The 14132-nt window shown below is 39.3% G+C and overlaps 1 protein-coding gene across 16 annotated transcripts in view; it reads right to left on the reverse strand.

The window, feature by feature from the left end:
- Positions 1-14132, reverse strand: part of IQCM (IQ motif containing M) — a 269935-nt gene that overhangs the window by 201886 nt on the left and 53917 nt on the right. For all 16 annotated transcript variants that reach the window (XR_005453427.1, XR_005453428.1, XM_038755203.1 and 13 more), the window contains one exon: positions 12056-12144. Coding sequence is in view for 14 of the 16 variants with exons in the window: in XM_038755203.1 (XP_038611131.1) it covers positions 12056-12144 (89 nt within the window). In the remaining 2 variants the exon portion in view is untranslated. The remainder of the gene's footprint in view (positions 1-12055; positions 12145-14132) is intronic.

The following is a 14132-nucleotide window of genomic DNA, read 5'->3' on the forward strand; positions in this document are numbered from 1 at the left end:
GCCATGTTACCAGGGTTTTGGTGATAGTTCTGTGAAGATCTCACTAGTCATGGCAAAACCAAATCCCAAAGAAAATAATGGTCAATGTCAAGATTCAGTGTTACAAACTGGAAATGACACCAGCAGAAAAAATAAAGATCAAGGTTTTCAGAATGACAGTGAACACAAATGACATTAAACTCTAAAAATATAAACATGGTCACAGGAACACCATAAAGTTTTACTTCGGGGAAGTGGATGGAAAAAAATTTAGACATCTCAAATTTAGTTCACCCTCGTTTCCTTTTTACTCCAGATTTAGTATATGTGGAGAGAAGTATGTGGAGAGAACACCTCTTCTGGCCAGGATCCAGGGGAGTAGACAGGGATTACAGTCCAAGTCAGCTCATCAGATAAACAGGCCTTCTTTCCAAATTCCCACTGAGGAAAACTCTAACAGCCACTTCCACTATTCAAAAACCAACTCCTCCCAGAATAATAATAGTAATAATAATAATGATAATGGCATTTGTTAAGTACTTACTATGTGCCAGGAACTATACTAAGAGCTGGGGTGGATCCAAGCAAATCAGGTTGGACACAATCCCTGTCCCACATGGGGCTCACAGTCTCCATCCCCATTTTACAGATGAGAGAATTGAAGCACAGAGAAGTGAAGTGACTTGCCCATGGTCACACAGCAGACAAGTGGCAGAAGCATGATTAGAACTAACTCATGACTGTCTGACTCCAAGTTCTGTGCTCTATTCACTATGCCACGATAGCTGCTGGTGAGTCAAACTAGACTTGGAATCCTGGAATCTGTAATACTTCTGGTCCTTGCCAATCCAAGACTGTTTTGGAAATGTTTCAAAGCATGTTACTTTGGTTGTGACCTTACCACCTAACAATCTCCAAATATGTAGGAGCATCAGGTCCCACAAAGAGTAGCTGAATGTACCCAAGGTCACACAGCAGACATGTGGTGGAGCCGGGATTAGAACCCATGACCTCTGACTTCCAAGCCCGTGCTCTTTCCACTGAGCCACAATGATTTTTACTAGGTGTCATGTGTATGCTAAGTACTGGCAAGGCACATCCCTGTTTTACATAGGTTCTAGGAAATGGGAGAGTTTGTATTTTATCACCATTCTAGAGAAACAGACTCACAGGAGGCCAGTGATGGGGATTAGAACCTGAGCCTTAGAGTTGATAGCTCTCCCAGTGTCAGATATGCATATGGACTAAAATTAACTTAGGTAATCATTAGCTCCTGGGGGAGGAAAGGGAGAGGAAACAAAGCACTTTGGGAGGTAAGAGGCAAAGGACAATTCCTTTAACATAGAAAGTTCTTTCTTTAGAAATTCCTCTGTTCCAGCTCTAGAAGAGGGATCAAAAGCTAGCATGGCAACTTTTCATTCTTGCAGTGTGATTTAAACCACTATGGGGTAAATAATTTCAAGGCTTAAAACCACCAGAATTTAATAAGCACTTACTATATCTTCAGTTACTTCTACATCCTCAATCAGAGTGAAATTTCTAAATTTAATTTGCACGTTATAGAAAAAATATTCCTTTTATATGTTGATGTTCACTAACTACATTTTCCTAGGTTTTGTTCAGGGTAGTTAAAAAAAAAATCTATGGTTGGTAGGAACACAAATGCATTCTTATAGTGAATTCAAATCTTATAGTGAATTCAATCACATTACTACTTCTTGCTTGATTATTGTTACTTCCTTACACTTATTTTAAAACCCATTATCTTCCTCTTAAATTCCATTTTTCTAGCTGTTTTCTCCTTTAGTGCTTCAAGTTCCAGCCACAATTCCACCCCCATCCCCCTGCAGCCTTTCCCCTCCTGAACACCTTATTTCTATTTAATACTATCAACTTTTAGGTTCTCAGTTTTCTTAATTCATTCATACTTTTTATCCATTCTTTTAAATCCAGAGTTGTGACACTAAATCAATTTTGAAAGAACAAAGTCATAGTGGAATATCTTCAGCCACTGAAATGGTTGCCTGAATATACCTTGAAAAAATAATTAGATTTCCCACTTTCAGTACCATTCAAGTATTAACATGGTTCTAACAAGTTAAAAATTAAAAAAATGGGAAACTGATGATAAATAAAAAGTTGAGACTGACAAAACCACATTCATTCTATTATCTGTGTCCTGCCACAGCTGTTTATAAATCCTCAGGGATGCATTTTACTGGAGTCATGCACATTGCCACAGTTGTTCTCACAATCCCTGTGTCACTACAGAAATATACATAAAAGTTTGAGGCAGGTTTTTCACAGATACTATAAAGCTTTCATGAGTTCCATAAACATCAGTTTGGGGAAACTACTTCCCAAAAGGGGAAAAAAACAAAACATCATTTTTTCAAGTAATACTGAATAGAAGAAATATTTCTCAACTCTTTCAAATCAAATTCCTGGAAATATATGAGCACCCAAAAATGAAAATGAGAAGTTTACAATGCTGCCCTAGCCTTGCTTAGCTCATGAGATTAGTTTTAATCCATTTTCTGTCAGAGTGGAGAGTCCAAAATAATGCAATCTTACTGCAATAGTGGGACTGAATCATTATTCACACTGAAAAATAATTTTAGAGAAAATTCTCCAAGTGAGAAACATGAAACATTATCTGAATGACCAAAGATGAGTTGTGAATAGAAGTAAATCAGTAAGATTCAAAATGTTGATTAATGGTTTACTGATTAAGTCAAATCCTCATTTTATTACTCCAGAAGGAATGCAAGTCAGACCATATATAGAGAAGAAATAGTGTTCTCATAGAAATATAATTTATTAAATGTCACACTAATTACTTGTAATATCAACCCTAAAAAGCAAATTTCTAACTAAACATTACTTAACAAGCCAACAGAACAACCTTTACTTTGCTTTTTTTCGTTTCAAAAAGCCGTTATATTGTAGCACATTTTACACAAAATGTTTTTCTTAGCTCATGTTTAATACATTCACATGCATGAAATGAAATGAAATGTTTGAGAAAGCATTCCTTATATATGTCCACCAAATTTCCCAGTGGACACTGCTTAGCACAAACTGATAAAATTAGTAGCTATAAAACAGGATATTCATTTTCATATCCCAATTCAGTTGGTGTGTAATTGAATAGATTCATTATATAGTTATAACAAATTAATTCCTGCTTAAAGTCATAAAATATTTTAACTCTTGGAAAGCAGTCAGGAATGACAAAGACTTCCTTCTTCAACGAAGAAGGGATGTTCTGTGATCAAAACAGTTATTACCTTCATCTATCTAAACTATAAACCTATCTTCTAAGACTGCTTAGGGAGATTTGGAAGTCCTCTGAAGCTCAACCATCCAAAGATTACAGGGAATCTCATTGGTTTAAAGTACATTTTAGAGCACTGGAAAAGTGTTCCAGCATATTAAATTAACAGGGTGGCTGTTGCTCTTGGTTTCTCTGAACTGGCATAAGGCAGGGCAGAAAATTCAATATCTTCCTTCATCAGTCTTAAAAGGTAGGTGCAATGTTCAAAAATGTTAGAAAAGAACCCAATCATCAGCTCTGCCAAGATGTTTATTGCCCTGTAAAACTGTCACCAGTTCTTCCCATGTTTATTATTGATTTGTTATTTCATAATGCACAAACATATACAACACAGTTTCTATTTTCTGGTGTTTCATGCTCTAAGGCATCTGATGTATCCTTTGGACCAATGGACTTGGTTATAATGATAATGAGTTATGTAGTAGAGAAATTGAGCTGAGGGTTGTATTTTCAATTTCTGTTAATCAATCATATTTATTGAGGGCTTACCATACAGAACACTGTACTAAGCGCTTGGGAAAGTTTGTATTTGTCCATTTCTTGAAGGCCAAAATTCATTTCAGGTTTAGAACCAGGACACCTCTTTCCATTCCTATCTTCGCTATAGGGACCAAATTTTCCAGGTGGGTCAGAGAATGGGGTTAAAGGGTCAACGGTGAGATAAGAAATCAATTAAGGGAAGCAGTATCAAAACTGACAGAGCAGGAAGTCATAGTGATAAACCAAAATATAGGCCTTCCTTACCTTGCCATCCTTTCAACCGCACAGATGCATTTATTCATTTGTTTGAATTTGTTCATTTATCCAACTGTGCCCATGCCTTCAAATAATTTTATGTTTATTAAATATTGATTCTGCTTGTCCTCTAGTGCCTGGTTCAGTGCTTTACATGTCTAGGCAGCCAAATATTGTCTATGATGAAAATACTATTGGAGATGGAGGATCAGAGATCACTGTCCAAAGTAGAGACAGAGTTAGAGAATCCTAGAGAATGAGGCATGCAGAGAGAAACCCAGAGAGCATGAGACCTGAGAGAGATCCAAAGACAGCAAGAATGACTGATATATAAAGAGATGCCGAGAGCCAGACACGCACCAGACTGAAACCAACACAGACATTCATACACAAAGAAATGCTCATTTTGGGGGGCAACGGGCTCCAGCAGAGAAAAGCAGCAAGCCTTCTCCCCTTGCCACTTCATCTCCCCTTCAGACAGTCCTCCTCTGCTGCCACAGCCAACTAAAGGGAACAATTCTCTGGAAGTTTCTGGCACATTCCTCCTTTCCTGGAGCCTAGCCACATGAGAAACCTCCAGGGGATCACTCAGTTTCTGTTCTTAATATCAAAACTCACCAAAATAATTCTTGCCTCTTTGGAGATGCTTATCTTGACTCTCTGGAAGACTCCTCTCAGCAGGGAGATGAAGACACTGCTCTTGATCCCGACAGGTTTGTTTTCACTAACAAGGTCATCCAGCCTCAGTTAGCCCTTTCTTCCTTGCCTTAACCCAGGGATAATGGAGACAATTCTCCCCCTCTGTTCTTGGGGGAACTTAGTCAATGGTATTTGAGCACTTACTTTGGGCAGAGCACTATACTGAGTGCCTGGGAGTGTATAGAACAGCTGGTAAACACTATCCCTGATCTCAAAGAACTTACAGACATTTTCACCTCCATGGGACCCCCACAAAACCCAACAAGTCTACACCCGATTTTATAGATGGCAGTTAGTGGCTGCAACATGGCAGCTTCATTTAGTTACTCTCGTGGCTTCTGCCTCTCATTGCTAGACTTCCTGTTGCTGCAGCTAGAAGTGAGACTTTAGCAGTCCCATGCCTGCAGGAGGTGGAACTGAGGATGTGATGGTGGTGAAAGGCTGGTGAGTGAGTCTTTCCTCTCCAGAAAACAAAACTGAGGCAGGTGGAATGGAAGAGATTCAACGAATTATGCTACTTAATACCACCTGCAAACCTATCAGAGCCTTGAACACAGCTGAACTTCATATTAGAAGATGCCACTGCTGAATTACAGGTGCGGATATGACTAAAAAGATCTCTCGTTCTCTCAATTGCCAACTGCTCTACAAATTATAGCATGCTATATTCAGCCTTCCCAGGACCTGCCTCACTGGACTTCTTAAGATACCAGGAGCAGATACTTGACCTTGACTGACACAAAATAGGAATATATTTTTCCAGTAATAATTTAACTTTTTTAAAAAAAAAACCTGATTTCATGTGAAAGGTGGCTCATTTGGTACAGCTGTTTCTTTGATTTCTTATTCAGACTCTTCACTGTCCATAATACAGTGATATATCCTTCAGGCTTCCAACATTCCAGATATTTTGGAAAATGTTAATAGTGATTCTAGCAATTATTATCAAGAATTTAGGATGGGTCTACACCTACTCGTATTCAGGATTTCTTCCTCACTTTTAAAATGAGACAAACACCTGCAATTTACCAATCTGGATTCTAATTTTTTTTGTTTATTAAAAAACACATGGAGCTAATTCTCATTAACCTCCCATAAAGATGGCTTTATTGTTTATAAGGAATGGATTCTTAGGGTTTTGTGTGGGACAACTCCAATTTTTTAAAAAATTAGGGATGAGAAAAAAGGGAAAAAACTGACATGTCAAGTTTTTGTTAACATTTTCACTGCCAAAACTTACTGATTTATCAATTCTTCCTAATTCTGCTAGAGTTGACAAATCACCTGGCACATTATTTATGGTTTGTAGCATCTTCACTGTTGTCGATTTTGTTGACTATTTTGAAGATATATCTGAATGGTTTGATCATTCTTAAATTCATATAAAAAATATATACATAAGTACATATTGGGGAAGTCTCTTCTGCTGATTCTGAATTGTGTATTGAGTTTCTTTGAATAACTGGCAACCAAGATTGTCTTTTGCACGACGACTTTGCATACCTTGTCTTCTGCACTACAGACCCTTCTATTTTTAAAAATCAAGGGGTAAATATATTAATTTTGGATTTGACTTTGTCGTCTGACATCGCAAATTAAGGATGGTTGCCTTAACATGGCTATGTACACCCAATGGTAGCTGACATTTTAAGCATTTATTTTGTCTTTAGTATGATTTACAAATGCCAGTAAGAAATAGTACATAAATAAAGCCCCAAGATCATTTCCTGAACCATGTATTTTTAAAATCGAGAAAATCATATAACATGTCATGGTCCCCAGATTGTACTCTGAAACATTTTAATTATATCTTGATTAAGGTTGGGTTGTGTGTTTAGCATTACAGACTTGGACCCTGGCCCTTGCTAAGCAATTTTGACTGTTCGAAGAAATACAGTAAGACCCTTAAGCTATGTCACTATGGCCAATTGAATTGTGGTTGAAGTTGCTGTGTCTGAGATCTCCTCTCTCCTCTCAAGTGCCACCCCCTCCACCTGTGCTTTGGATCCCACTCCCTCTCATTTTATGAAAAGTCTCACCCTTCCCTCCTCCCCTCCTTAACTTCCATCTTCAACAGCTCACTCTCCACTGGTTCCTTCCCCTTTGCCTTCAAACATGCCCAGGTCTCCCCCATCCTAAAAAAACCCTCTCAACCCCACTGTCCCTTCTAGTTATCGCCCTATCTTCCTCCTACCCTTCCTTTCCGAACTCCTAGAATGAGTCATCTAAATTTGCTACCTCGAATTGCTCAACTCCAGCTCTCTCCTAGACCCCCTCCAATCTGGCTTCTGTCCCCTTCACTCCACCTAAACTGCCCTCTCAAAAGTTGCCAATGACCTCCTTGCCAAATCCAATGGCTCCTACTCTAGCCTAATCCTCCTTGACCTCTCAGCTGCCTTTGACACTGTGGACCATCCCCTTTTCTTCAACAAGCTATCCAACCTTGGCTTCACAGATTCTGTCCTCTCCTGGTTTTCCTCTTATCTCTCTGGCCATTCTTTCTCAGTCTCCTTCGTGGGCTCCTTCTTCCCCTCCCATCCCCTGACTGTAGAGGTTTCTCAAGGGTCAGTTCTTGGTCCCTGTCAGTTCTCCATCTATACTCACTCCCTTGATTAATTCATTTGCTCCCACAGCTTTATCATCTCTATGCTGATGACACCCAAATCTACATCTCCACCTCTGTTCTCTCTCCCTCCCACCAGGCTCGTATCTCCTCCTGCCTCCAGGACATCTCCATCTGGATGTCTGCCCGCCATCTAAAACTCAACATGTCCAAGACTGAGCTCCTAATCTTCCCTCCCAAACCCTGTCCTCTCCCTGACTTTCCCATCACTGTGGATGGCACTACCATCCTTCCCGTCTCACAAGCTTGCAACCTTGGTGTCACCCTTGATTCCACTCTCTCATTCACCCCACACATCCAATCCATCACCAAAACCTGGCAGGCTCACCTCCACAACGTTGCCAAGATCCACCCTTTCCTCTCCATCCAAACTGCTACCTTGCTGGTTCTCTCTCTCACCCTATCCCGACTGGATTACTGAATCAGCCTCCTCTCTGATCTCCCATCCTCCTGTCTCTCCCTGCTTCAGTCTTTACTTCACACTGCTGCCCGGATTATCTTTGTGCAGAAATGCTCTGGGCATATCACTCCCCTCCTCAAAAATCTCCAGTGGTTGCCTGTCAACCTACAAATCAAGCAAAAACTCCTCACTCTAGGCTTCAAGGCTCTTCGTCACCTCGCCCCCTCCTACCTCACATCCCTTCTCTCCTTTTCCAGTCCAGCCTACACCCTCCGCTCCTCTGCCATTAACCTCCTCACTGTACCTCGTTCTCGCCTGTCCCACCATTGACCCCTGGCCCATGTCCTACCTCTGGCCTGGAATGCCCTCCCTCCACACATCCACCAAACTAGCTCTCTTCCTCCCTTCAAAGCCCTATTGAGAAGCTCACCTCTTCCAGGAGGCCTTCCCAGACTAAGCCCCCCCCCTTTCCTCTCCTCCTCCTCTGCCCCTCCCAATCGCCCCCCACCCTTCCGCCTTCCCATCCCCACAGCACTTGTGTATATTTGTACATATTTATTACTCTATTTTATTAATGATGTGTATATATCTATAATTCTATTTATTTTGATGGTACTGGCACCTGTCTACTGGTTTGGGTTTTTTTTTTGTCTGTCTCCCCCTTCTAGATTGTGAGCCTGTTGTTGGGTAGGGACCATCTCTATTTGTTGCCAATTTGTACTTCCCAAGTGCTTTGGATCCCATTCTCTCATCTTGTGAAAACTCTCACCCTTCCCTCCTCCCTTCTTTAACTTCCATCTTCAACAGCTCACTCTCCACTGGTGCACAGTGCTCTGCACACAGTAAGTACTCAATAAATACAATTGAATGAATTAATTAATGAATGTCTGACACCTAGCTCATCACTGTCAGAGCTAAGCAGAGCTATGTCAGAGACTCAGCCTTGTTCAACTACTTTATGCTGCTCTGCTTGAGGACAGAGTAACATCTGAAAGCTTAAAGTAAGTCTATACTTCCAAGACAACAGGAAACTCTTCCAGTTTAACAGCCTCCAAGTATCATCAAAAGATTCCAAGATGGTGATTTAGGAACTTTATGCAGAGATATCTGTGCTCTTGAAGCATAATCTCAAAAAAACTTGTTAAATCATGAGCAACTTTTCAGATTTGGCACAATGCTATTGAGTGAAAATGAGTGTGAAGATATACTTGTTTATGTATTCAAAAGTACATGTATACATAAATATATATGCATATCTCATCCTCAAATTAAAACCTAAATATCTAAAATTATTTCAACTGTCTTGATTATGTTACTTAGGAAATATTGGACAGGATGTCTACGTGTACAACCATTGTACCTGCAATCAAGTAAGTTTATTTCTCAAATCAAATTTTACCTTTATTTTTTCAGTCCCTGATTAGCTGTTTCAAGTATCTGAATTATTACAGCCTATTGCATATGTTTCCACTGAATGAAATCAGCTCTCAGCACAGTATTCTGAAAAAGTGAACCCATGAGCAACAGAATTACTTAGCCTGCTTTCCCAGTGACATTCCATCTGATATAGGGCAAAATGTGCTTTCAGATAAGTGTAGCCTTTTCTATTTGCATTCTTTTGTAAAGAAACAAAAAATGAAAGCTCATCTATGACTCAGCATACAGCCTATCATTCCAAATCTGTGCAAGATTGTACAAAGTTATTCTGGGTGGGTGTGAATGAATGGATATGTGACTAAAAAGCACATTATTTAGGACTCCTGTTTTGTTAAAAAAAAATACTTAGGTTAAACTGTGTGGGGTTGCTTAGGGTAAGAATGTCTTTGCAATATATATTTGTCGCACTACACTTCAAAGCACCTTTTACCCCTAAATTATCATTGCATTAATAAATTTGTGTGTTGAGTAGATTGCTGCCTGGGCTGAATTTATAAAATGAAGCTCTTTCTCCTCTAGATTCTCTAAAAAAATTTAAAAAATCTACAAAGATTCTTTCAGGACCATAGAGCAATGGGCTTTGAAAGCCACAAATACCACACAGAAGGTTACCAGTGTTAAAGGCAGGTGTGGCTAGTTAGCATCGTATCTGACAGGCCCCTAGGCTGAACATTCTGAGATATGCCCTAAAAGTACATCCTCTCAGCCTGACTACTGTCAATCATTCCTTCCAGGTTTCCTCCTGTCAGTGATGTTTCCTAGCTCAAATATAAACTGAAGATAACTGCGGTATATGCTAAGTGTTTATCATGTGACAGGGGACTGAGTTAAATGCTGGAATTAGCTACAACACAATTGTGTAGACACAGCCTCTGACCACATGCAAGATGGTGAAAAGTTTAGCCAAGTTCTACTCGAAATGAACTCACCCATAAAAATACTTTCCCTGCCCTCTCTTCATACAGAGCCCACTTCTACACATGTACCGAAACAAATGAAATCAATATTTTCTCTTTTATTATTATCCCATCAGAAACAAGAGCATGGCCAATTGTCAAGAAAAAGGACTCCAAAGACTGAGTTTCCTTTGGAAAAAAAAGCAAAATATTTCATGTCAAATTTTCAGTTATCCCAAAGCATTTAGGAGTAATGATTTTTTACAGATGATTGTGGCACTTTATGACTTGTTCAACTTACAGCTTTGCATGAAAAGTTATGTGTTGAGAGACCTACAATGTGATAAAACTAATAACCTGATCAGTAGTTTTAAAGAAAGACCCAGTAAAATTTACAATGCTTTCTCTATTCTAAAGATAACTATTTCCTCTCACATACACACACAGAAGAAATGTAAGACAAGTAGTTTGGGGATTTTCATTTGGCTTAATGCACTCAGTTGTCTTTATGTACTGTATTACTGTACTATGACTTCCCCTAACCCACTTTGCTGCTTCCCTTCCTTCTCTTTTTTTTGCCTCACAGTACTTATGGACATTTCCTTATACCCTGTCATTTCCCATATCTTTATTTCACTATCTCTCTCACCCTTAAGACTGTAATCTCATTATGGGAAGGAAGTGCTTAGTAAAATGTTCTGCACACAGAAAGCACTTCATTCAGTTGTATTTATTGAACACTTACTTTGTGCAGAGCACTGTACTAAGTGCTTGAAAACCAATGCCACTGATTGATTCCCAGGCCTCTCCATCTCTCAAAAGCATTTCCTATATTTTAATATCTCTACAACCTCAACCTTTTAGGACAAAACAGAACTGAAACAGTTTTTTAGGGGTTTTTTAATGGCATTTGTTATGCTTATACTGTATCAAGCACTGTTCTAAGTAATCGGATAGATACACGGTCGGACACAGTTCATGTCCCACATAGGGCTCACAGTCTAAGTAAGAGTGAGAACAGATACTGAATCCCCATTTTGCAGTTGAGAAAACCAAGGCCCAGAGAAGTTAAGTGATTTGCCCAAGGTCACAGAGCAGGCTAGTGGTGAAGTTAGCCATTCAAGTTAGCCATTCATAAATAATTATGGAATTTGTTAAACATTCACTGTGTGCCAAGCCCTGTAAGTGCTGGGATAGATACAAGATAATGAGATTGGACATGGGCCATGTCCTACATGGGTTTCACAGGTTTAGTATGAGGGAGAAGAGGTATTTAATCTCCATTTTATAAATAAACTGAGGCACAGAAAAGTAACTGACTTGACCAAGTTCATCCAGCTGACAAATGGCATTGACTTTCATGCCTGTACTCTTTCTGCTAGGCTACACTGCATTCTCAAGATTTGTTTCAGCACATGCTTAGCTGAATTTTCCTGAGAGTATCAGAGAGCTCCACTGTAGACAGTCTGGGGAAGGCTCTTATTTTGGCTATGAAGCCTGAGGAAAAGAAAACTTCAGAATAAGTGTTTTAATCAAGATCTCCCAAAGTTTTTGGGTTGCCTATTAAGTTCTAGACATTTCTTCAATCATAATCATTCAACTTTCTTTATAGAATGATTTCTATTTTATTTTAGAAAGTCACATAGACAATGATTCAAATACAAAAAAAGTTGAAGCATGGCAAAGATTTATCTTTATAATTCTCCCTGTCCTCCCATGTTCACCTCCATGCTCACAAATCCAATTTCTTGAGTTCAAATAAAGGATGTGAAAATTAGTTATCAAATGTTGTTCCCAAAGCCTCTCTATCTTGTGATACAGCATTTAAGATGAAACATAAAAGAAATAACGATTGAAGACTTTGGTTGTTTGTTTTCCCATTTTAAATGAATGCAAACCAAGGAAAGTGACTCTGTCCACACTAACATTTTAAAATCTGCAAGACTCACCTCTGTTTTTCAGCCAAGGAACATCAGCAGTTGTTGACCATGGGAACAGTCCAGGAGAGGTTGAGGAAAAACTGATTAACTCTGAAATTCTGTTCCCAAAAATAAAGTTAGATCTATTAGTGATTAAATAGTCCTTAATTGATTTTACAAAACTCAGTGTGTAGTTCCCTACAATCTGAAGAAACCATAATAGACTCAAAAGACATTCACTGCACTAAAATGTAATAAAGATATTCATTTTCAGTCAGATTCACACTACCTTTGATGGCTAATTAACAGCAATCATGCTCACCTGACAGCTGCTAAATGGAAGTCAGGAGGGGAGAGATTTTCATTCATTAAATGGCAGCTTCAGGTGAGCACTTAGACCCAAAAGACTTGGGTGGAGCAGGGAAAATGATTCACTAAGGCCTAGAGGCACTTCCTTGATCAGGGATAAATACCCAGGGATAAAATATGATGTGAGAACATTCTGGGCCTTGTGTATGGCCCAGCAAATGAAGAAAGCGAATATTGATTGCCCCAAGACTTGGCCTTACATTAAATCAGTTGCATGTTGCTAAATGATTGCCATTAATCAGGGCCCCATTTCCTCTACCTAACTTCATTCAATGGACCTTATGAAATGCTAAAGCTTTGGAAGAGTTTTTGGTAAAAGCTCCATATTGGAAAAATCCCGCATATCTTTCATTCATTAATTCATTTGTATTTATTGAGTGCTTACTGTGTGCAGAGCACTGTACTAAGCGCTTGGGAAGTACAAGTTGGCAACATATAGAGACAGTCCCTACTCAGGAGTGGGCTCACAGTCTAGAAGGAGGAGACAGACAAGAAGACAAAACATATTAACAAAATAAAATAGAAAAAATATGTACAAATAAAATCAATCAGTAGAGTAATAGATACGTACAAACATATATACATATATACAGGTGGTATGGGGAGGGGAAGGAGGTAAGGCAGGGGGGATGGGGAGGGGAAGAAGGGGGCTCAGTCATCATCATCATCAATCGTATTTATTGAGCGCTTACTGTTTGCAGAGCACTGTACTAAGCGCTTGGGAAGTACAAGTTGGCAACATATCTTGCTTAGCCATGTAATCTCATATTCAATCAAAATAAGGTGTGATCAAAAAAGTGCTTGTCAAGTACTCTTTAAACATACTTGAAGGGTGTATAGTAGAGGGACAGTTGGTTTGAGTTCAGATTTCATGGCTTCCACGGCTTCCAATAATCAGCTACCGGCCTCTATAATTACCAATTTGACCTACACAGAGTAGTCTAAGGAAAAGATCTGATACAATTTATGGAAGTCCTGGGACCATGACCAAATAAAGATTAGTAGGAAAGGAGACTTTTGAACCACATGGGAAAAGCTTATGGCATTTCCCTCCCTATCTCAGAAGGAAGAGCCAGTGGAAACTTCAAACATGTCTCACTGTGACAGTAAGGACCACCTAAAGTTCCTGCTGAAATTCCTGCTAACTCTGAAGAGAGAAAACATAAATATGCACTAGTACGTGATCTACGATAAACTAATTCTTAAAATTCTAGATATCCAAACTTACGTAGATTGAACATGGTATTTCTGAATCAGGCATAAATAAGGTTCACACGTAGGTCTTGTGGAAGCCAGGTAATGAGTATAATTACTAATATATTCTCTAGTTCAAATGGTAATTGAATCAAAAAGATTTAGATTATTGATATTCTTATTCAGCATATCAACCCAGTGATAGGTCAGTGTAATGCACTGAGAAGCAGCGTGGCTTAGTGGAAAGAGCATGGGCTTGGGAGGAAGAGGTGGTGGGTTCTAAACCCCACTCTGCCACTTGTCAGCTATGTGACTCTGGGCAAGTCACTTAACTTCCCTGTGCCTCAGTTACTTCATCTGTAAAATGGAGATTAAGGTGTGAGTCCCACATGGGACAACCTGATTACCATGTCTACCCCAGTACTAAGAATAGTGCTTGGCACATAGTAAGTGCTTAACAAATACCATTATTATTATTTCTAGACTGTGAGTCCGTTGTGGCCAGGGATTGTCTCTGTTGCTAAACTGTACTTTCCAGGCACTT

The sequence above is a fragment of the Tachyglossus aculeatus genome, chromosome 12, assembly GCF_015852505.1.
Source record: "Tachyglossus aculeatus isolate mTacAcu1 chromosome 12, mTacAcu1.pri, whole genome shotgun sequence".
NCBI lineage: Eukaryota > Metazoa > Chordata > Mammalia > Monotremata > Tachyglossidae > Tachyglossus > Tachyglossus aculeatus.